The 24,798-nt window shown below is 45.0% G+C and overlaps 1 protein-coding gene across 32 annotated transcripts in view; it reads left to right on the top strand.

Moving 5' to 3' along the window:
* Window positions 1-16,498: 16,498 nt before the first annotated feature.
* The window catches only part of TCF7L2 (transcription factor 7 like 2), a 192,658-nt gene continuing 184,358 nt past the window's right edge, over window positions 16,499-24,798 (top strand). For all 32 annotated transcript variants that reach the window (XM_057734564.1, XM_057734567.1, XM_057734568.1 and 29 more), the window contains exons 1-3: window positions 16,499-16,687; window positions 16,975-17,041; window positions 17,242-17,366. In XM_057734564.1, coding sequence (XP_057590547.1) covers window positions 16,499-16,687; window positions 16,975-17,041; window positions 17,242-17,366 — 381 coding nt within the window. The remainder of the gene's footprint in view (window positions 16,688-16,974; window positions 17,042-17,241; window positions 17,367-24,798) is intronic.

The following is a 24,798-nucleotide window of genomic DNA, read 5'->3' as shown; positions in this document are numbered from 1 at the left end:
TAAGGAAATTTTACCTATTCAAAGAGGGATATGCAAACTAAAACCACAGTGAGTTATCTTCTTATATCTAGAATGTCTAAAATGAAAAAGACTAACCATACCAAGTGTTGATGAGGATATGGAGCAACTGGAACTCCCCTGCACCACTAGTGGGAATGTCAGTGCTACCACCACTTTGGAAAAAGTTTGGCAGTTTTGTAAGCAGTTAAACGCATACCTACCATTTAACCCAGCCATTTCAATCTCAGGTAATTACCCAAGAGAAATGAAAGCCTAGGTTCACATGAAACTGATATACTAAAGTTCAGTGCAGCTTTATTTGTAATAGCCAGAAGCTGGAAATTCAAATGTCCATCAACAGGTGAATGGATAAACAATTGATGTTTATCCACACAACATAATTCCACTCAGGAAAAAACAAAAAACAAAATAACAAGAACAAACTATTGATACACAAAGCAGTATAGATGAATCTCAAAATAATTATGCTGAATAAAAAAAGGCAGATTTTTTTTTTTTAATGGCCAGAAGACCTAAATAGACAGTTCTCCAAAGAAGACACACAGATGGCCAACAGGCACATGAAAAGATGCTCAATGTCACTAATTATTAGAGAAATGCAAATCAAAACTACAATGCTGTATCACTCACACCAGTCAGAATGGCCATAATTAAAAAATCTACAAATAATAAATGATGGAGAAGGTGAGGAGAAAAAGAAACCCTCCTACATTGTTGGTGGGAATGTAAATTGATACAGTCACTATGAAGAACAGTATGGAGGTTCCTTAGACTAAAAATAGAGCTATCATATGATCCTTCAATCCTACTCCTGGGCATATATACAGATAAAATTCTAATTCAAAAAAATACACGTACTCCAATGTTCTTAGCAGCACCACTTACAATAGCCAAGACATGGAAGCAACCAAAGCATCCACTGACAGATGAATGGATAAAGAAGATGTGGTATATATACACAATGGACTATTACTCAGCTATAAAAAAGAAGGAAATGATGCCATTTGCAGCAACATGGATGGACCTAGAGATTATCATATTAAGTGAAGTAAGTTAGACAGAGAAAGACAAATATCATATGATAACACTTTTCTGTGGAATCTAAAAAATGATATACATGAACTTATTTACAAAACAGATAGACTCACAGACATAGAAAACAAACTTATGGTTACCAAATGGGATGGGGGGGTGGGGGGTAAAATAGGAGTTTGAGGTTAACATATACACACAACAATGTATATAAAGTGAACAACAGGACCTGCCGTATAACACAGGGAACTATATTCAATATCTTGCAATAGCCTATAATAGAAAAGAATATGAAAAAGAATATATATATATATGCATAACTGAATCACTTTGCTGTACACGTCAAGCTAATACACTGTAAATTAGCAATACTTCAATTTTTTAAAACAGTTAAAAAACAAGCAGATTGTTTTTAAATACATACTGCATGATTCTATTTATATAATGTTCTAGAAAATGCCAAGTAGTCTATGGTGACAGAAATCCATTCAGCGATTTCCTGGGACTGAGGTCTGAGGAGGTGCAGGAGGGAGGAATTACAAACAGGCATGAAGAAACTTTTGAGGGTGCTTTATAAGCTCACCATCTTGACTGTGGTGATGATTTCACAGGTGCATGTATGTAAAGTGTATTGATTACACACTTCATGGCTTTTTGTTTTTGTTTGTTTGTTTTTTGGCTCTGAGGCATGGGGGATCTTAGCTACCCGACCAGGGATTGAATCCGCACCCCCTGCATTGGAAGGTAAAGTCTTAACCACTGGACCACCAGGGAAGTCCCAATTATACACTTTAAATACATGTCGTTTATCACGTCAATTATACCTCAATAAAGATGATGAAATGAAAAATAATTTTAAAATACACATAGGATTACAAAAGAGGCCAATTATATTGAAATGCAGCTATCAAAATATTTTTTAATGAAGTGGGAGATTGGGATACCACATCGTACACTCTAAATATATGCAGTTTATTGTATGTTAACTGTATCTCAATAAAATTTCTTAAAAAAAATAAATAAATTTGTGGGACTTCCCTGGTGGCGCAGTGGTTAAGAATCCACCTGCCAATGCAGGGGACTCGGGTTCAATCCTTGATCTGGGAAGATCCCACATGCTGCAAAGCAACTAAGCCCGTGCGCCATAACTACTGAGCCTGCGCTCTAGAGCCCTCGAGCCACAACTACTGAGCCCATGTGCCACAACTACTAAAGCCCCCACACCTAGAGCCCGTGCTCCACAAGAGAAGCCACCACAGGGAGAAGCCCACGCACTGCAACAAAGTGTAGTCCTTGCTCACTGCAACTGGAGAAAGCCCTTGTGCAACAATGAAGACCCAACACAGCCAATAAATAATTTTTTAAAAATTTGTGATATAATTACCTACATTTTTTTATTAAGGCAAGTCTAATAACTATTGTAATTTATAATTCATGATGAATATAAATGCTCTTTTGAGATATCCATAACCATTATAACGTGACATGAAAATATCTGTGATTTCTAGCAGCGTTAAAGCCAACAGTTGCCAGTACCAAGTAACAAAGCCAGGAAATAGAGAAAGAGAGTTTCACTCACATCATCAAAGCCTGATGATCTGAAGTTTTATTTCTATGCCTTATTATTGTCTAGTTTTCGTTTGGGAATTAAGATTAGTCTCCTAAAGTGGGTTAGGTGGTTCTTCAACTTTCTCTCTATTCAGAAAGTCTGTTTACCTAACATGGGTAATACATTTGGGCCTAGTAGTTATCTGGACAATTTTAGATTTTTGTGTTTTTTAATTACATTTTATTATAAACAATTTCCACTGCACAAGGAATATATGCTGATTATAACACATGAAATAATTAAGAACGTTTACATATTGAATTCCCTGGAGGTCCAGTGGTTAGGACTTGGAGCTTTCACTGCTGTGGCCCGGGTTCAATTCCTGGTCCTGGTCAGGGAACTAAGATCCAGGAAGCTGCAAGGCATGACTGAAAAAAAAAAAAAAAAAAAAAAAAGAACCTTTAAATATAAAGTTAATAATTTTTGAAAAGAGTCACAGTGACTGCTAATACTACTACGGTTTGTTGCCCACATTTAAAATAAAAGAAAATGACCAATTTCAGTGAGAGGTCAGTAAAAAAGAAAATGTAATATTTTTTCTCAAAATTCATAACCCTCTAAATTATATCCATATCAGGCTGCCTAAGAAAGGCTTGGGATCAACCTGGGGTAAGAGGCTCAGTCCAGTGTGCAAAGCTGTTTCTCAAAAATAGCACTCACCTGTTTTCCCTTTCTTTCCTCAGTGGGATTGACTATTATTATCATAACAATAACAACAGTTGTAGTATGCTTTCTCAGGAGAATGAATGGGCTATGAGCACTCCACCCCCTTAACTTACTCTCCAGAACAGATCTCAAGCCTTTGGTTCCTTCCTAAGAGCCCTCCCTATGTCTGAGAGGAAGCATTTCCTTAATAAAGGCCACCTCCAGCTTTTCCAGGGAAAGCAGGCTTGAGTCCACAGGGTGGGTCCTTTATCTTGTGGAAATTAAGTAGAGCAGAGTTAAACAGAGCCTGGAGTTGCCAGGGGCCCCTGGACTCAGGTACCAAGAGTATAACAGTCTGCTTTGGTTCCAGCACCTTCTACGAGCTGTGATCACAGGAGTCGGCCCTTCTGAGTCCTTTCTCTCTGAAGAGGTCAGGTCTTTCCTGTCGATTTCCCAGCAGAACCTGCCGGCTTTGGAGCATAAGTCACAGTTAACTCAGTCTCTTCTCCCAACGCTGCCCTCAGGAGGCCTAATTCCTTTTAAATGCTTGTATTTGGCCTGCAACAGGGATGGAACCTGTCCGTGGTCAGTCTATCCTGGAGGCCTGCCTCCCCCGTCTGTGGTCTTCGTCCAGGCTGCTTTGTTTGCTCCAAGAACATCCTTTGGCCTTGCACCCCTCAGCGTCTCTCCTTACAAGGTCCAGTAACAGTTCCTTTCTGCCCCTAGCCTGGTTATCATAGAAGTTTACCTCTCTGCCCCACCACCAAGTCAAAACCAAATAGCAATGTTGTCAGAGATTCTTGATAGATTTTCATGTTTTAAAGTGTTCTCAGAGAAATCTCTCAGCCTTTCTTCACTCCTTTAAAATACACTAAGAACCCACACTTGCATTTCAATTCTGTGACTTGACCCCCCACACTTGGAATCCCCATCTATTTAGATAAGAGTTGTTTGCCACCCAGGGACAGTTTCTTTGGCTAAGGGAGTCCTAGGTAGGAAGGTATCATCTGAGTGCCTTAGATTCTTCCCTGGAGGGAGTGACTGGTGCAGAAAACTGGAGGGAGACTACATCAGGAAAATTAGGAAATAAGTTCTCTTCTCCCACAATGTCTAGACCCAGTCTCCTGCAGAAGTTGTGATGGGCCTGGGTGGGACAATAGTCCATGCTGTTTGAGGACAATACTGGAGGCCGGGGCTCCCTGGGGAAGGGGGGGTGTTCCAATCTGAAGTGGCCAGAGGCAGGAAGAACCAGATAATAAGCCCTAATCCCCAAAGAGGGTCCTGGGCCCAGTGGGAAATCAAGATTATTTGATACATCCCAAGAAAAGGGGCTTGCCTGGGCCAACAGGAGGGACCAGGAAGCAAGAAAGCATTCTGGATAATTACTGAGAATAAAGTAGAAGAGTCTTCGAGAGCCCAAGGTACAAGGGTAGTGGGCTAGGCTTATTTAAAGGTCTACATTCTGGACAAGCACCAAGTCTCGGAAGGACACTGGATTGAGGCTGCTGTTCCTTTAAGGATCCACGCCACCTACTCCTGCCTAAGGAATTGATAACTGGGTGTTGGCTATGTAATAAATCACTGATGGGAAGAGCTAGTGAGTCCAGCAAAGCAAACAGTTATGATACAATCAGGTACCACAAAAGTCATTCATAGTTTATTACTTGTCCTGTTACCAACATTTCAGCTGCCCCAGGCCTTTTGAGCCACAGCAAGTGACTGGGCAATGCATCTTTGCCACCGCTCACTAGGCTGGAATGTAGCCTATTACTTGGCACAGGGACCTGCAACATAGAAATGATCCAGGCTGTAGTCTCTCTCTTTGAACCTCCAAGCAGGGCTGCCCCTAAGGGCAGCGCTTGTGAGCATGCTCCCCAGCTCCCTGCCCAGACTCCGAGGACAGGTACGAAGCCCCAGTCATAGAAGCAAGTCTAAGTGGACTTTGCCCCTAAAGGGAACTTGAGGAGACACTGTGGGTGGGGCAGAGCCATATGTAGATCTAGGCAGACCACACAGGGCAAGATGCCACACTGGGAGCTCTGAGAGAGTGACTGCCATGCTGAGGTCAAGTTTTAAATTCTTAGGATCTAGCACAATTCCTCGGCACATTTGAAAATGCTCAGTAATGACTGGAGTGAATGGAACCATCTAATGATGATATTAGTGAACGTGAATGTGGATTCTGTAGGATTATGAAGTCGGGAAATAATTTTAAATTTAATAGAGGCCTTCCTTGGTGGCACAGTGGTTGAGAATCCGCCTGTCAGTGCAGGGGACACGGGTTTGATCCCTGCTCCAGGAAGATCCCACATGCCGCGGAGCAACTAAGCTCGTGCGCCACAACTATTGAGCCTGTGCTTTAGAGCCTGTGAGCCACAACTGTTGAGCCCATGTGCTGCAACTACTGAAGCCCACGCGCCTAGAGCCTGTGCTCCGCAACAAGAGAAGCCATGGCAATGAGGAGCCCGCGCACCACAATGAAGAGCAGCCCCCACTCACTGCAACTAGAAAGGAAGCCCATGCACAGCCAAAAAAAGACCCAACACAGCCAATAAAAAAAAAAATTTAATAGAAATGTACAAGGAATTCCCTGGAGGTCTAGTGGTTAGGAATTTGATTTCACTGCAGAGGGCACAGGTTTCATCCCTGGTCGGGGAACTAAGATCCCGCAAGCCTAGGGGCACAGCCGAAAGAATAAAAGAAAGAAAAAAAATGTCCATACCATAGAGAAAGAAACAAGTCCAGTAGCTCTAGATGTGAAAAATAAAATGAAAATGCTTCTGGAAGGCAACATAGGAGGATATCACTGTGACCTTGGAGTGGGTCAAGATTTCTTAACACACACAAAAGCAATAACCATAAAAGATTAAAAACTACTGTTCATCAAAATGTACCATTAAGAGAATGAAAAGGCAAGCCACAGAGAGGGAGGCGCTATTTGCAAAACCTATGTCTGAAAAAGAATTCATATCTAGAACATGTAAAGAATTGTTATAAATCAATTGGAAAAAGACAGACATGGACTTCCCTGGGGGCGCAGTGGTTAAGAATCTGCCTGCCAACTCAGAGGACACGGGTTCGAGGCCTGGTCCAGGAAGATTCCACATGCTGCGGAGCAACTAAGCCCGTGTGCCACAATCACTGAGCCTGCGCTCTAGAGCCTGCAAGCCACAGCTATTGAGCCCACATGCCACAACTACTGAAGCCTGCGTGCCTAGAGCCTGTGCTCCACAACAAGAGAAGACACTGCAATGAGAAGCCCACGCACCACAATGAAGAGTAGCCCCCGCTCTCCACAACTGGAGAAAGTCTGCATGCAGCAATGAAGACTCAACACAGCCAATAAATAAATTAATTTAAAAAAGATTAACAGTTAAAGATTATTTTAAAGACAACGAACGTAAGACTTTATAGTTTTTTTTATTTAAAATTTTATTTTCTAATTTTAATTTTATTGAAGTAAAGTTGATTTACAATGTTGTGTTAGTTTCAGGTATACAGCAATGTGATTGAGTTATACATATACATATATTTATTCTTTTTAAGATTCTTCTCATATAGGTTATCGCAGAACACTGAGTAGAGTTCCCTGTGCTATACAATAGGTCCTTGTTGGTTATCTATCTTATACACAGTAGTGTGTGTATATTCATCCCGAGCTCCTGATTTATCTCTTTCCCCCATTTATGATTATTTAGGACAGAAATTTTTAATAGAAAGTCTAGAGAGTATTTGCAAAAACTTAAGTGCTAGTGCATTTTGGAGAGAGACTAAATCTAGCTTCCGTTGGGCAAAGGGGGTCTCTGACACCCTTCCCTAAGAAGTAGAAGAGCTAGGAGAGCCCCTCATCTACAGGAGATGCTCCAGCTCAGAGTGGCCAACGCTACCTTGACTGGACTGAGCCCCTGAAGTCCTCTGACCTGGAATTCCTCTTTTCCCTTTTGACCTAGCTCCTTCCTCTCTTTCTTTCTTTAGCTCCAGGCAAACCACTTCTCCCGGGGCCAGGAGTGGGAGGGTGGCTGGTCTCCCTCACCAGGGAGCTTGCTCTTGCTTAATTAGTGTTTGCAAAGGGCTGCGTATTATTAAATTACTAGACAATCGAGATGAAGCCTTGAGGGCTTTCAAAATCTGTCTTGCCACTCTCCCTAAATGGGTGGGAGGGACTTGCCTGGAGGGACAGGGAAAGGAGGTTGTTTGGGGACACTCTTGTGGAGGGGCTGCCCCCTTCCAATGGATTGCACCACAAAGTGACCCTAAAGAGTCTGCTGCCTGGTTTGTCTTTGGTGCTTGAAAGCTACCATTCCTGATGTGTTTGTTTTGGGTTTAGGCAGCTTTCCTTTTTATAATGCAGCAACTCTTGAGAAGAGTAACTAGGAGAGGTAGAATAACAGTGATAAGAGCTAAGATGTACTGAGCCCTCCCATCGTGCCAGGACTGTGCTAAATCCTGGAATTCCATCTCCATCTGAGAGGGGAAGCAAGAAAGGAAATCTGCCCAGTTGAAAGCATCTGTGATCAAGGTAATTGTACATGTTATTTCACGGAATCCTCACCACTTACATGTAGATAGCATGCCCCCATTTCACAGATGAGTAAATAAAGTCAGAATGATTTACGCACTGGTCCAAGGTCACATATTCATACATGGCAGAGCCAAAATTTGAACCCTTCTGGTGAGACCAAGATGCCCTCTCGTGCAGGGCATAGGTTCTCACCAGGGAGGTGGCACAGTTTGAAAAAACTCCCCAGGCCATTCCGATACAAATCCTGATTGGCTGGCAGAAGAGAGGATGGTGGCCCCCCCTCACCAGTTAAGAGAACTGACTTCCTAAAGTGAGTGAATTTATCATGTTCCTCTCAGAGAGGGGGTTTGTGGTAGAGCAGTGGTTCTCTGGTGGTGATTTTGCTCCTCTCCCCACCCGCAAAAGGGTACATATGGCAATTTCTGGATACATTTTTTCCCATCACGACTGTCAGCTATTGGGTAGAGACCATGGATGCTGCTCAGTATTCAACAACACACAGGACAGCCCTGCACAACAAAGAATTCTTCAGTCCAAAACGTCGATAGCACTGAGGTTAAGAAACCCTGGCACTATTTTGTTGGGGGTGTGAGGAAGGAGATAAGTTGGAGAGACAGCCCTGGGCATCCATGAAGAAGCATATGAAAGGGGAAGAATGGATGGACCTTGAAGACAATATTACCTACTTAACAATGTAGCTGAAGGGGGGGGGGCGGTGAGTTTTGCTTTAAAGGAAACTATCTCTTTGCTAAGATCTTCTTCATACCCCCAGAATATCACAGAAAATTGGTGAGGGTGATTCTATTGTCGGATTGGTCCAGGAGCCAGTAGCCAAAGGAGACCTAGACGTGGAGCCAGGAAACTTGAATCTTGACCTTGGCCTGGCCATTGCCAGCTATGTGATGCTGGGCCAAGCTGGATCTCTTGGAGCCTCCATTTCCTTATCTGTAAAAATGGGGATAATTATATTTGCCCTTCTCACAAGGTCTTGTGAGTAGCAGATGGAACAATGTTTAAGAAAGGGCTTTGTAGAAGGACAATCCCCTTGAAGAATGGAGGGTGCTGTCTGAGCCTATTTTGGGTAGGTCGGGCTCACTATTTATTTTTAAATTAAGGGAGTGAAATGGAATCCTTTGTCACCCCTGTGCTCTGAAATTCAAACATGAGAGTAAATTTGACCAACGGAGATTTAAAATGATATATCAGATGCAATGTGAGCAACATTGAAACATCTCTGATTTGAGCAAGGAGGGATGGATGTGAGAAGGAGAAGGAAAGTCAAAGCATTTATTTCTTAAAATAGAAAGAAGAGCATTATCTCCCTTTCTGGGAGAAATTATTATGCAAATAATCCATGCCCAGTTGTTAAAACCAAACAAACCTGAACGAAACCAGATAGTATAGAGAGGTATAAAAATGTAGGTAGGGCTTCATAGGTGGCGCAGTGGTTGAGAATCACCTGCCAATGCAGGGGGCACGGGTTCCAGCCCTGCTCCAGGAAGATCCCACATGCCGCGAAGCAACTAAGCCCATGCGCCACAACTATTGAGCCTGTGCTTTAGAGCCCGTGAGTCACAACCATTGAGCCCATGTGCTGCAACTACTGAAGCCCATGCGCCTAGAGCCAGTGCTCCACAACAAGAGAAGCCACGGCAATGAGGAGCCTGCGCACCACAACGAAGAGTAGCCCCCACTCACCGCAACTAAAAAAAAGGAAAGCCCATGCACAGGAAAAAAGACCCAACACAGCCAATAAAATAAATAAATAAACAAATAAATTTATTATTAAAAAAAAAGTAGGTAAAAATTACCCCGAATACGAGCATCTAGAAAAAAAATAGTGCTGTTGACATTTTGGAGCACATTCCTTCCAATATTTTTAAGGAACAATTATACTTTTTTTTTTTTAAAGAACTCTACAGTATATGCTGTTTTCTAGCCAGCAATAAAATAACATGAACAGCCAGAAGACTGCATTAGAAACATGCTTCTTGTACAGAGGGGTATGTGAGGTTCCTTCAAAGAAGAAAAGACTGCAAGACAGCAGTATCAGATCCCTCCCTTAGAAATGCCCCATCTGCCTTCCAGATAGTCATCACCTTTACTGTTGGGGGGGTGGAGGTGGGTGGCAGGGTCTGACGGGATTAGGAGGGTCTCACAGGCACTTAGACACTGGCGCTCACAAGGCCTCCAGACCCTGATGAGCTCCGGTAGGATGGAGAAGAGAGAGTGTGTGGGGCTTCTACTGATTCTGCCCCATCCAGGACTTGGGTTTCTCCGGGAGCAGAGCCCTGCTGGGTGGGAGCGAGGAATGTGCTTGCCTGTTTTGTGAACAGACCTTCAGGAACCTGGGTCATCACTAGAAAAGGTGGGAGAATCAGTGTCTCGGTACGCATGCCTAGAGGAAGACCATGTTTCCACGGGAGGCGTTGCTGGGAGGGGCACCTGTGCTTCTTCTGGGGTTTTGGGGTCATTATAATCTCTCCCTCTCAGCATCTTGGAACCTTTAAGAAATAACGATTAATGCCTTCCCTCCTGCTCTAGGTATTTACAGTGTGCCCTCAGGCTACCAAGAGACAGAGTTTGTTTGAGATGACTCCACCGGAAGCCTCGCTCCTTGTTTCTGTGCTGCAGGCTGTTGTTTGCATGCGATCCAAACTCACTCCGGACCCCGGAACTCATCATTTATCCTTCTTCCCTTTCCCTGTCCAAATGAGTGTTTCATTAGGAAATGTAATCCACGAATATCATTGAAATTTACAGAAGCAATTGGGATTTTTGGAAGGTGAGGTGGCTGGGGGCGGTGGGAGGTGGGAGGTGTAGCTGATTCTAATACAGTCACAAGTGATTTGATCAACACAGATTTAGACCTTCCTCAAGGACAGGCTGGGGCTTAAATCTGCTTTGGATTCCTGGGGGGACGGAGCCTGAAATCCACACTCTGGACCTGGGAAGCTCCTTGAATCCTCCTCCATCCCATGATGCTTTTGGCCAGAAGCAGGTGTGTCAGCCCACACCTATATAAATTACGAAGAGAACAATGGTATTGTCCTCTCCTGAAATTTCACCTGCTCTGTCCCTTGAACAGACGTAAACCACCTTATGAGATTGCTCAATGCTGGCGGACATTGTCCCTGCCTCAAGTTAAAGTACCAATGTCTTTGTGGAAGGTGCTTTGGTATCCATGACATCTCTGAACAGAACAATGGGTTTGAGTGGGCAGGGATGTTCCCTGAAAAAGGATGGGGTCACTAAAGCTTTTTAAAAAAAAAAAAAGAAGAAAGAAAGAAAAGAAAACCTCAGGCATTTTAATATGTTAAATACACACTCAATTATTAATTCTAAAGACTTCTACAAATCAACCTAGATGAAACTTTTCTCACCTCTTTCCTGCCTTTTTTCCCCTTCTCAGAAATATTTAGACCTACCCTATGGCAATGACTATTGGGAAGTCTCTGCCTTGTATATCAGGGTAGCACAAATAATTCAGCATAAAGCAGCCCGGTTCCTGTAGCTTGGTATTAGGATAAGTATATCTTAAGAAAGTTCTTATGCAGACTTGGCTTCAGGCAATAAAACGTCATAGACGTATAACTGTAGCAAGCGAAATTTCTAGGGAGCAAATTAGGCTGGAAACATCTTCTAGAGATGGCTAGAAAGAAAATGTACACCACCCCAAAATAAGGCAAGTTATGCAGTAAATGTTTCATTTATTGGCCTTCTTCCATTACTATTAGGGTTAAAAGACATCTTGTCAATAGAAAGGTATATTTACGGAGGACTGATGTCTTTCGAAAGGCTGCTCCTGTCACAAACACCTATCGAGGTAGTGATCAGCTTATGAAGGCAGGTGATGAAACCCTGTACAAATGCATACATCTCCCCATTAACCCTTGGATCGTCAGGCATTATTGTCACTTTATTACCTGGACCTGTCATTAGCTGCAGCAAGGTGATCAAGCCAGACACTTCAGAGAAATGCCAAAAACAGAACAGTGTTCCTCAAGGCTTCAAGAAGAGGGTGTGTGCCTTTCTGAGTCCCTTGATAGAATCATTGGGGGGAAAATCAAAGGTTGCCTGTGAAGTGGGCCCTTTTTGCCTACCCCTTCCTCCTACTAAAACTGAAAACTCTCTGGTGTCCAATTTTTAGTGTTCCTAGGTTGGCTAAGGGAGTAGCTTTTCTCAAGATCCAAATAAGGAACCATCACCCACGCAGAACAAAAAGCAAACAGAAAATCTCACAGTGGAATCAGAACTTTGGCTTCTAAACATTTCCCCATTTTATAGCTTCCTTATGTTTTCAGAGTCTTTTTTTGGCTTCCCTCAGTCAGCACACTCCCTGCATAGATAAGTCCAACACAGTAGGTAACAGATCATCCATCTTGGAGCTTGGATCTTTAAAGAAAAATCACACAGAAGACATACACACACACACATACACACATGTACGCAACACCATCGAGGTTTAATTACTAGAATCTTGCCCAGTGATTGGGGAAACAATGTGGTTGTCGACATGTATTCTCTACTTCTGGTGAATCTGAGCAGACTACCCTTGTTTTTCCTAAATTCTGAAGCCAAACTTCTAACATAGTTTGTCCCTTTTGCTGGTATGTCGGTGAGCCTCTTAGCATAACTGGGGTGTGGGCTGAAACTATGGGATCATGGACTTTCTGCATGCTAGAAAGGACCTAAGGAAATATCCAGTCCAACCACCTCACCTGTCAAGTGAGACAGGACAAAGGGGCCATAGGTAACAAGGCCAGTGGCCAGCCTGTTTCTGCCATATCCCTTCAAGCACAGTCCCAGATTTCAGATGGTGCCTACCACTCTGCCGTAACGCATTCCCTCCCACCCCCAGTAGGGAACCGATGTCCTAAAAGTGATTTATATAAACCAAAACTTCCTTTCCATGCTCCCCAAGAGGGATGAACAAGGAAATACCCATGGGAGAGCTAAACTATTCACTTAATTTTTGAGGTTAAATTGCAAATTACTAATATCAACACAGGTCCACAGAGATTTAATGGAGGGGTGGCTTTAGGGGAGGGGAAAAACAGAGAAGTGAAGAAGCAGAGAGGCAGTGGATGAGGAGAAGGAAAGAAAGGAGGGCTGAGGGACAGTCTACTTACAGCTCAGGACCTGGGCTGGCCCCCAGAAAGGCCTCTGAGGGAAGAGGTCCCAGCCTCTCCTCCAATTGCCCACCCCCCAATATGCAAAACTCCTTGGCTCAGGCTAGAGCCAGAAGGGGTCTGGTGTCCTCCCCATGTTTAGAACCCCTGCTATTTGGGCACAACTCTTGGTCCTATAAACTAGGAGTCAACCATCAGCATCTAGAGAGAGAAATAGCCTCAACACCTGGACACAAGCCAACTGTTGTTTACAATTTCACAGCAGATATACGCATTACATGTCCATGTTGTGGGCCAACCTGACCTTTTAAAAAAATATATTGTATTACCTTGCTTTTCGCCTATTTCAATTTCACACCCTCCCCCACTTCTCCCATATCCCCACATCACCTGAAGCCCTTTCAGAGACTCAGGGGTAATTGACCCTCTGAGATCTTGCTGGTCTCCCCAAGCCCTTTCATGGCACAAAGCAACCAGATTAAATGTGGCACATGTGCTGTCATGGAATAAGTTTTAATTGCTTAATTAAATCAGAGATTTAAAGAAGGAAGGAGTCAAGAGTTTCCTTTGAATGAGAAATATAAGAATATGCCAAAATGGGTGAGGTTACTAATCACTGGAAGAAAGCCCTTAGTATTTACATATGATAAAAATGCAGGCCAGCACATTAAAATCAATAAGTACATTCTTTAAAATTTCAATTCAGTATATTTATGAGCTTTTATTATCCAGGTAAGTCCTATAAAGGACATAGAAGGCCTCAGTAGCCAATTTAATTCCGATCAGGGTTAGATTAAAATAAAAGAACCACCGCACAGGACAAAGAAATTGCCATAAAATTGAGTTACTATAAACGTGTTCCTGTTTAAGTAAATAAGTCTTTAAAACAGGCCTTAGGAAAGTCTACGCTGTACACAGACAGACACACTAAGTATACTGGTGACAATTAGCAAGTGTGAAAAGCTATGGTCATTCGCTAAATGCGTAAATCTAAAGGCAACCAAGTGAAAAGACCTAAAAAAAGGAAACTGTTAAATCCATTTGTACATGGATTTAACAGTGAAGCATTTCATTCTTCATGTTTTTACTTGGTGTCTTGAAATAATCCCCTTTCTGTCTCCACTCACCCTCTTAGAAACTGTGCCCGCCTTATTTATTTATGAAGTCTGAAGGTTAGTCCTACCTGCTGAGACTAATTAGCCCTGTGCTTTGTATCCTATGCAATCCTGTCTGATTAAATGTACACATTTGTTTTACTTCTTTTCAGGATCCTTCTCACTCTACTTCTGATTTTCTGATTAATATTAAAGTTGGGAGTTACAGTGATTCTCCTCTGTAGCCCCCCCCGCCCCCCCACCACATTTTTATTTTGCCCGCATCTTACTCTTTAGTGTGCAAATGTGGTTATGAATTTTTTCCAGTGCAGGGGGAATTCATTGGCCTTGTCAATCTTGGTATCATTATTTTTAGTAGTCTTCTTTCTGAGACCTTAGCCTATAAAACAGTTTTGCTGAAAACCCAAACTCTCTAAATATTACATGGTAAATTTGCTTTCTTTTGGAAAGCTTAGGAGTTGATGGGCCAGGTGAAAAGCAGGTGAGATTTTTTTTTTAAGGGATGGGTGAAATAATTTTAGTATGTCATGGACTCTAGACCCACACTGTTCCTAAAAGACAATTTGCTAATTCCCATTGACTTCTTTTTTTCTGGTCCTTTTTGTCCCCTTTCATGTTGTAGATATCCACTTCTCATTGGATACTTGCAAGAAAATGAGTGTTCTTGCTCCATTTTCTAGGAACACTGTGTTTTGGAACCTAGGCCTTTCCCCCTTTAACATAATCTTCTTCCCCATTTTGTAGCAAATCAATCTGCTCCCCAGGAGAGAGCCTAAAAATCAACAAATACCTGCCTTAGACCTCAGGTTTTCCATCTCCTCCCTGAGGTCTTCCAGTATCAGCTGGGTTAGCAATTTCCTGCCAGAGCCATCTACATCTTGATTATTTGGTCAGTCTTTGGGGGATTTCATTTCAGACTCCCTTCCAGAAAGGCTCCAGCACCAATGATCCCAGGGGTTGGTGAACTTTCAGTTTTATTTTCCCTGGCAGTGTTAACGCCCAAACTTTTCACCTCCAAAGTCAGAAAGGACTTTGAATCCTAGCTTATTTCCTACCACCTCCAACATCAGTTAAAAAAAAAAAAAACACTCTACATTGAAAAGAATCAAGTATTTTTCCTTAAGGATATTTTTAAGGCCCCTGACAAACACTACAGTATTTGATTGTTTTTTGGATATAAAGTCATCTTGGCATATTTATTCTAGTGAGACTTAAGGTTTAATGAAATGATTCACTATTAATAAACAAAAAAGGGGAGGGAAGACCTCGTGGGTTAATAGTTTCTTTCACTGCAGATGACCAGGAACTTTGCCCAGCCCTCCACTTCCCCAAGCTCTCTCAAAGTGGAGGGTTGATCTCTCTTTTTGACCACTTCTGTTACATCCCGCCCAAGGGTGGCTGATTTCATTGCTGCCTTAACCACTAAGCACCCCCTCCCCCCCTCACGACACTCTCCTCCTTTTCCCCTTCCTTAAGACTTATTTCTAACATTTCTAAAGTGCACTTTTTCTGGGCCTCTCCCCATCCCCGCCCCCCAAGTGGGCTTTCCTTCCGCCTTCCTCGGCTCCTATTCCTGACGCGGTCGCCACCCCCTTTCCCTCCTCTCCTGCTCCGCATTGTCTTTCTGAAGCCACCCCCCCTCCCGGAGCGGGTCCCTGTTCCCTCGCCCGGACTCTAGGGCTCGCACACACTCAGCGCAGGCCTCTCCCCCTGCACCCTCCTCCCGCCTCTCCCCCCTCCTCCCCCGCCCTTCTCCTCCTCCTCTCCCTCCTCCCTCTCCCGGCGCCCGAAAGGATCATTGTTAGCCGCCCCCGTCCCGCCCACCCCGGCTGTTTATTTATGCAGACGTCACCGAGCCGGCCCCGCCCCCCGGCATCTCATTAAGCGAGTGTGTTCCTCTCGCCCTGTCAATAATCTCCGCTCCCAGACTACTCCGTTCCTCCGGATTTCGATCCCCCTTTTTCTATCTGTCAATCAGCGCCGCCTTTGAACTGAAAAGCTCTCAGTCTAACTTCAACTCACTCAAATCCGAGCGGCACGAGCTCCTCCTGTATCTTCGGCTTCCCCCCCCTTTGCTCTTTATATCTGACTTCTTGTTGTTGGTGGTGTTTTTTTTTTACCCCCCTTTTTTTATTTATTATTTTTTTGCACATTGATCGGATCCTTGGGAACGAAAGAAAAAAGAAACCCAAACTCACGCGTGCAGAAGATCTCCCCCCCCTTCCCCACCCCTCCTCCCTCTTTCCCCTCCCCAGGAGAAAAAGACCCCAAAGCAGAAAAAAAAAGTTCACCTTGGACTCGTCTTTTTCTTGCAGTATTTTTTTTTGGGGGGGGGTAAAACTTTTTTGGGTGGTTTTTTTTTTTTTGGCTTTTCTTCCTCCTTCATTTTTCTTCCAAAATTGCTGCTGGTGGGTGAAAAAAAATGCCGCAGCTGAACGGCGGTGGAGGAGATGACCTAGGCGCCAACGACGAACTGATTTCCTTCAAAGACGAGGGCGAGCAGGAGGAGAAGAGCTCCGAAAACTCCTCGGCAGAGAGGGATTTAGCTGATGTCAAGTCGTCTCTAGTCAATGAATCAGAAACGAATCAAAACAGCTCCTCCGATTCCGAGGTAGGAAAAGCCCCCCGGGCCGGTGGGGTTCTTAATCTGTTTCCTGGGCCGGGCAGATGTCGCTTACAGGGGAGAAATCGGGGCCGGGGGCGGCGGCGGGGCGCCGCGGGGCCGGGCGGGCGGCGTGTGCGCGCGGTGCCACCATCGCAGAAACTTGTAACCCTGTTTTTCTCTCCCACCCCGACCCCCCCCCCCCACCTCGCTGATTCTCTTTCTCCCCCTTCTCCCCCCCCCCGTCGGCGTGGCGATTGCCCCTCGCCCTCCCCACCTCCAACCCCTCCGGGAAGGCGGAAAGACGGCCGCCGCCTCGCTCCGAAAGTTTCCGAGATAAATCCCGGGAAAGTTTGGAAGAAGGTGAGTACGCCCCGCGCGCCCCGCAGCCGCCGGGAGCTGCCCCCTCCCCGGGCCTGCCGCCCCGCGCCCCGCTCGGCCCCGGCCGTGCGCCGGGCCCGGCCGGGGCGCCCGGCCGCTTGGGGCACTTTCTAAAAAGTTTCTCCTCGCTCTCTCCCGCTCCGCGCGGCCGCCGCCGTCCCCTCGCCGCCCCGCCATGTTAGCGGCCAAGAGGCAAGATGGAGGGCTCTTCAAGGGGCCACCGTATCCCGGCTACCCCTTCATCATGATCCCCGACCTGACGAGCCCCTACCTCCCCAACGGATCGCTCTCGCCCACCGCCCGAACCGTAAGTGCCTCCGCGCCCGGCCCCCGCCCGCCGCCCGCCCGGCCCCGCATGCGGCCCCTGCCCTGCCCCCTCCCTCCCTTCCTCCCTCCCTCCCTCCCTCTCCTTCCCCTCCCCTCCCTCCCCCTCCCCGCCTCCTCCCCTCCCCCGCTCGTGGCCCTGGCAGCCCGAAACTCTCCAAACTTTTCTGCCTTTTGTGGACTGGATGTGTTTGCACTTCGCCATGTTCTTGCTTTCAGTTTGTTGCCTCGTGATGTTGGGGAGACTTTTCTTTCCAAGCAGGGCTTTGTTGGGGCGGGGAGGGGGGGGTGGAATCAGAAGAACTTTTTTTTTTTTTTTGCGCTCTGATTCCCCCCGCCCCCTTTGGTGGTGGTGTTTGTGTCTTCACCCTGGGAAGATGACTGTGTGGCTCTTTCTTTTCTCCCTCTCCCTCTCCCTCTTCCTTCCCTCTTCTGTGGCGTCTTGGGCTTTCCCCGGTTAACCCCTTGGCTGCCGCTGCCGAGGACCCAGGGACTGGGCTGCGCCCGGCGCGCAGGGTAGAGAGTGGGTTGTCCTCCAGGCGTCGGACTTGAGAACTAGCGGGCGTGCGGAGCCTGGGGCCCTGGAGAGGCGCCTCGGCTTTCTCGCTCGGCCGCTTATTTGTTTAGCTTTCTAGTGGCGGTGGCTGGCGTCTCAGCCCTCCTTCCCTTTCTCCCCTGGAAGGTCACGCTTCCCAGGCTGGTCCCACTGCACACTTGGGGGGCCCTGGGCTTCCTTTTCTGGGGCCACCCCGCAAGGCCGCGAGCGCCCTGGGCGCCGTGGCGGGCTTGGCTGTCCGGCGCGCTGGCTGCGGGCTCTCCGGGGCCGCGGTTCTTGGTTTGTGTGCGGCCGGGATGGCCTCCTCCGAGCGGACGTGATGTATTTCTAGGGCATTTTGGTGCTTTGGGATTTATAGCGGGGTCTGCGCTCGCCAGCTTCCCAGAAGGCCCTCAGTGGGCCCTGGGGGGCCAGAGACCAGGGTGTGCGGGGCCCAAGGGTGTATAGAGGGTGAGGGAGGCCGAGGGCGTCTCTCCTTCAAGGGAGTGGGCAGCCGATGACGGGCCACCCAACTTTGGGGGCCCCAGGGCGGCGCGGGGTGCCAGGCTCCGGGGGGCGCTTCCTGCACCGTGCCCACCCCTGACATTTGTTAATAAGGCTCACCCCCTTCCCCGACCGCCCTCTGCCCCCTGCCCTCGCCCTGAACCCCCTCCCCCCATCCCACCCGCCTCTAAAAAGCCTCAGTTACGAATCTCTAGATGCAAAATCTCTAAATGTTTGTGCCCGGCTTCTCGGAATCGTCATTTTGCACCCTCTCTCGTTTGGTCCCCTTACCCCTTATTGACACACACTGCTTTTGTGCTTTTTGTTTTTGTTTTTTTGTTTTTTTTCGGTAACTCGAGATAGCAATTTGAAATAGTGCACCCACTTGTTCAGCAGCCTTGGATTCGGTGCTAATGGCCGAGAGCTTGCCGGACGGGAGTCGATCAGATCTACAAGTGTTTTTAAGCATTAAAATATTAACTATCAGGTTTGACTTGTTTTTTTGGGCCCTGGCAAAAATGGCAAGGGCATGCTAGGCCGGTCATTTTTTATGGCTAGGAAAGAGAAATAATTATTCCCCCTCCTCCCCTGCGCCCAGGCTTCTGCATGCTTGGGAAGCTGGGAGAGCGTTTCAGCCCGACCTCCTCTTGCAGGGCCAGCTCTTTCAGGCGGCAGGGGCCGGGCAGTAGTGGGGTTGCAGCTGTAGGGAAAACATAGTCCGGTGACGTTGTATTTTTCTTGGGAGCTTGTGGGCATCTTGAACCGGGAGTATTCGGCCCAGAATCGGAGAGTTTGTGTAATAACCAAGCCGACCAAGCGACATTCCAAAGTAACCCTGAGAATTTCGTACTCTCCTCCCCTCCCCCTACGATGGAAGCCTCTCTGGTATGATTTTAAAATCCACTTAGCCATCTGAAAGGCCATCTGAGTATTGAGCTTTGATGGCGGGCTTGCTGGCCTTCTTGACTCTGCAAACTCCTGTCTGTGACCGCTGGCAGCCTTGCCCCACCATCTCCCGAAACGCCAGCAATTGTGTTGTGCTGTGATTAGGAAACAGGGAAAAATTGTGTTGTGCTGTGATTAGGAAACAGGGAAATTGTTAAAGGCAAATAAATGATTTCCCGGTGTGAAAAGGAAGGCTCCCAATAACCCATCCCCTTTGTGGGCATTGTAAGAATATTCGACGTCTAGTTATTTTCATTGTGGACATAGCGGGTGGCCTGGTGCTGTGACATCAGATTGAGTCTGAGAAGACATTTCTGAACTCAGGAGGCAGTTTTAGTATTTGCGTGTCAAACACCAACGGACATCTTTTGTGGGCACAGGCCCTTCCTCCCTCCTGTCTGTTACCTGGGGTAGCTGAGTGCTCCAGAATTAAAGTTATTTGTGTAAGCCGGTAAGCAGAGCCATGGAAATGAGGCAGAGAGGCTGTTGTGTGTCACTCCTGACCTCTTCGATCAGAGGGCCGGCTTGCAATTCCAGATTTGATACAGCTGCCGAAGGAGTCTATAGGCAAGATAGCGGTCTTTTCATGCTCATCTGAAATTCTTAGTGCTGCATAGAGTGTGTTTTTGAGGGTAAGGTGTAAAGACAAATTAGCTGTATGCTCTATTCTTTTCCCGACCTTCCTTGGTGGTGGTGTTTTTGGCTGTGTTTTCTGTTACTTATGAGTGTACCTGTAAGCAGTTACATCCTTTAAAAAGCAAACTCTTTGGATTCCTGATTTCTGCTTTTCTATTTAAGAACGTAAAGAATTAAGGAGTGTCATTAAATGGCTTATGATGAATAATACATTATCTCAAGAATAATGCTTTAATTGCTGGAGACGCCATAAAGCTTGATAGTAATAATTTTATTTTAAAATGACAGAGATTTCTGCATCACATTAATTTAGCCTTTGATACAGTAATAGGAGTGGCTTTTAAAAAGACAGATTCGAATACAAAAAAGCATTAAGGTAAGAGGTCTGGTTAAGTAGATGGGAGGTGACAGAACTGCAAATATTAGAATTGTGGTAACATTTGTATATACTAAAGATAAGAATACTGTTACCATATTAAAGTTGATAGGAAAGAGTAGTTTTACATTTCTTTTTCCCTCCTGGCAAGTGAGAATATGGGGTATGGTGGCCGAAATTCCAGTTAGGTTTGAAATTCTTTCTAAGGAGTTGATTATTAGAGCTTTTGCATCTTCTTTGATCCAAAGTTATTTGGTTTTCAGCGAAGCTGTTTGCTACTAGGTTGAACAAATAAATAAGCAGCATCTTGAATTCATTTTTGAACTTGGAATCCAGCATTTAAAGGAAACCAAGAGGGGCCTATTCATCGGGGTTTTATTTAGCTGGGCAGCAACTTCTCTTTCTGCCTGGTGAAAAATGGATGTTTTCTCCTCGCTCAAACAACATAATCCTTTCTAATACAAAAGATTTAGACCTCGGAGTGTGAAGGGTTAATGGTGGTCCTTCCCCGTTGTCCTCCCACCCCCCCCACCTTCACCCCCAGTTGTTTTGACAACACTTTTCAAAGTGTGACATTCCAAGCCCCTACATAACAATGTAATATTACTGTAATTACACAGGTCATTACATTTTAAATAGAGAACAATAAAATGCTTATCGCCCTGAAAAAGAACAGGTGTTCTTGCCCTTCTTTGGTATTTATGCTAATTGTTTTTCATCTCCTCCAGAAATATTTATGGCAAACATGTTTAGATTTCAGTCTCAATGCAATAGTATTAATTCCGTGCTAATCTTTATAGGTTGGGGTTTAATGTCTGCAGTTTGGATTATGGACTCAACATTCACCCAATAAGTCGTATTTTAATGATTATAAATTGAATATGCCAGTGCTTTGCAGTTTGTTGAAATGAAAGCTCTCTGAGACCCCAGAAACAGACTATGAGGCAGTCGGGAGCCTAGAGTGTTTATCTGGAAGAAGTGTTTTTGGAAACTTTTGACTGCTGAAGGGAAGTAGCTTTCACTGATGCCCCCTATCTGATTGAGAAAAGATTTAGAGGAAAACAATCCCTGTTCTGGCTAGGAGTTTTCCACCTTGATTTTAATTTGACTGATACTGATTTCGTTTAGAGTCCCTGCTGGAAACTGGTCAGCTTTCTGTTTCTTAGCAAGCTGTGAAAAAGTTACAGGAAGGTTTCCGGGGGCTGGCAGATCAAGAATGCTGTTCTGTGAGCGCAGGATAACTGCAGTTCTGCACGCCATTAAAAAAATATTTGCTTTAGAAAACCAGCATTTTAATAGTTGCACCAGAGGCTGTGCTTTTAAAGATTGCAGTAGAAGTCTTTCCAGGTTTTGAATACGTCCTTACATCCCATGAGGTGCCTGTGTGCATGTGAAAAGCGCCTAGATTTCTTGGTGTCGAAATGTTGGTGCAACTTCTCTTACACATGCACAGTGGGTAAACGAGAAGGTATCTAAGAGGATTTTACATTTTGTCAGATGTTTCACAACAGGGGCCCCCGAATCACATTAAAAATGCACTGCAGAGAAAGGACAGCTGCAAATTTTTGTGTGGACGCGTGTTTCTGGACCATGACTAAAACTCCGAGGACCTTTTCCCCAGCTGTCTGGAAGTTCTGTGGAAGTTGGTTTATTGGCAGTTAAGTCTGAGACAACCTGGATTTAGCAAAGGCTCTCTCCTGCACAGGAAGTAGATGACATTATATTGGGAAGGGACGAGACTTGAGGCAAGGAGTGATTTACTCCTTTTTTGTTTTTTTAAAGTGTGCCGTTGCCAAATAAATAAGCACTTTCCAAGGAAGTAGGTGTAAGCTTTTTAGTCTTCGTAAGTGGAATTAGATAATATCTTTAACTGCATTTATAACTGTTTCGAGGTGACACATTTCAGAAGTTTTGAGAAGGAGGGGGAGTGCATCAGATTCTTGAGGCTTTTATTTTTGAAGGGGATGTGTGATGTGGGCATCTGAGTTTCTTCTGGGAGTGGATATTGGCAACCGTGTAAGTAAATCTTGGACCCTGACTTCTAATTGAGCACATTTGTGAAGGAAATGGTTAATTTTACAACCAAAGGCAAACTTGCACCTCGACAGGTCTGCTGAAAGAAATGTGCCCCAGTCCTTTGCTGGCAAACGCCACCGGGTCGTAAATCCACAGGCTTTATTTACAGCCCATAACACTTATGAATGTTAAGATATTTGACGCCACGTTGGCCTTATAATATTCAAGGTCCGCAGACACTGGCAGTAGCTCAGATTTCTCTCACTAATTATAAGCAAAGAGATGGGGGGTGGGGTGGGGGGAAGGTGGGGACAGCCCATTGCAAAAGCTGCCCTCTCCCCGCCTCTGACCCCCACCCCTACAATCTGAGCTTACTGAGACAGACACCCCCTCCTCCTTTGGCAGCTGACTTGTACTTTTCCTCCAGGCTATTGTTATACACATTTATAAAGAGCACTTTCAGGAATGGAAATTGGTGGGGGGGGGCTCTGCACAAATGCCTTTTTTCAAAAGCTGAGTCGCTGTAGGTGTTTGCATCTTTTTTCCTTTTCTTTTGGTTTCTCCCCCTTTCTTTCTTGTCTTTTTTTTTTTTGAGACCCTGTTGCCTATATTGTGCATATTTCCCAGAATACTTAAAGAAACCTGATATGGGAGACTGCTCTTTAATTTATACGATGTTCTACTGAGCTGGAAGGAAAAATACACACATTGCATAGTGCGCTAGTTTAACGTGAGGGTTTCAAAGAAGAAAGTGACATAGAATGAGGAGAGTTGATTAAAAGAATTAATAGATGAGAAAAGAAAATCCAGGTTTACCTTGGGAATGGGAAGGTCACTCATTTAGGAAAAGTGCACTGGTATCTGGGGGAGAAAGCACAGAGAAGTAGCAGGGGAGGCAGAATCAATGCTTGGCTAAGAAATATTAGAAAAGTGTAAGAAGATGCAACAAAGATTTGGGCTTGAGGAAATGGCTTGATTGAAATTAGGGATTAGAAGTTTCTTATGAGAGGTGGAAATACCATGGGAAGGGATGGCTATTAACAACTAGATTGCGTTGCTCAGTAAAAACTGGTTCCAATCCACTTTTCACCCAAAGAGCTGTATGCAGCAGCAGATAATATTTCATATAAGTTGTTGTGTGAGGATCTGGAGATGGGGTATCTGTGGTCAAGACCCCGACGTTAGAGAGAAGGCCAATTATCCTGCTAATTTTAATTTATTCTTAAAAAAGTGGGCTGTTGTAGTGTGTGTGTTACAAATTGACCACATGGTAAAGGGGGAGTGGGATTCCGAGGTGTGTGGGTAACTGTTGGGGGGGGGGTGCTGATGGCTCTGTCATTCCTGGCCGGATCCTTCCTTCCATCCAACCCAAACTTAAAGACCAAGGCTGAAAGGTTTTATTTTCTAATCAATGGAATGCAGAAACTTACTAGTCCTCAGGGACAGATATGAATCCCTTAACAGCTCATTACAAAGACGGGGCTGTGGGATCTTTGAACGGGTTATCAGCCCTGGTGTTCGGTTTTCCCGGGGTTGGTTTTTTTTCTTCCTTAGGCACATCTGATTTCGGGTTGGTAATTTGGTCTGTTATATTTTATTCCTTTTTTCTGGCGGGCGGGGGCGGGGGTGTCACGAAGTAGCCCCAAACAGCTCGATCTACAGGGGGAGGTATGGCTGTAGGGGAATCAGCTCTGAAGGAGTTAAAATGGCTTGCTAAAGTTTGGCATCATGAAAATAAATTTGAGGCCTGGTAGGCATTAGTAAGGCACAGCACATTTACAGAGCTTAATTAGTACGAACTGTAATTGTTCATGGCCTGCAAGAAGAAGTAATGTTCAGGAAAAGTGGAGTCCTTCCCTTGCAGTCTTTAGTTTGAAACCGATAAATCACTTGCATATTTGTGTAGTGATTCAAATGGAGCTAAGACCTCTCCCATCCCAACATGTGGTAAATTGTAAAGTCAATGAATTGCAGATGTAGGCTACAGTGAGATTCTCTAAGAAAATGCAGAATGAATGGGAAAGAGTGATGCTATAAATATTTACTAAGAAGATAACTAGGTTCTTGCGTGCTGGGCCAATTATGATGTACATTTTAAATATATTAGCAAAATGCTTAAAAAATCGAGAGGATTTGTGTGGGTCTTTGGGTGGGTTTATTTGGGAAAGTGAAATAAAAGGCACTATGTTATTGTTGTGTCAGTTTTATTAAGCCTGAGTCACAATGGCATACCCAGGCAAGGACACATGAAGCCCACATTAATGCAAATTAATTCGTTATGAGTTGCAGCGCTGTGACTGCTAAGTGGAGTAATGATGGGGCATCATTTTAAGAGAGTTAGTGTAGCAACTTTTAATGAAAAATGCTGTGTTAGGAACATGTCTCAGCACTTTAGCCCACGTG

This window comes from Hippopotamus amphibius, chromosome 5 (assembly GCF_030028045.1).
Source record: "Hippopotamus amphibius kiboko isolate mHipAmp2 chromosome 5, mHipAmp2.hap2, whole genome shotgun sequence".
NCBI lineage: Eukaryota > Metazoa > Chordata > Mammalia > Artiodactyla > Hippopotamidae > Hippopotamus > Hippopotamus amphibius.
This window is presented reverse-complemented; position numbering and strand designations above follow the sequence as displayed.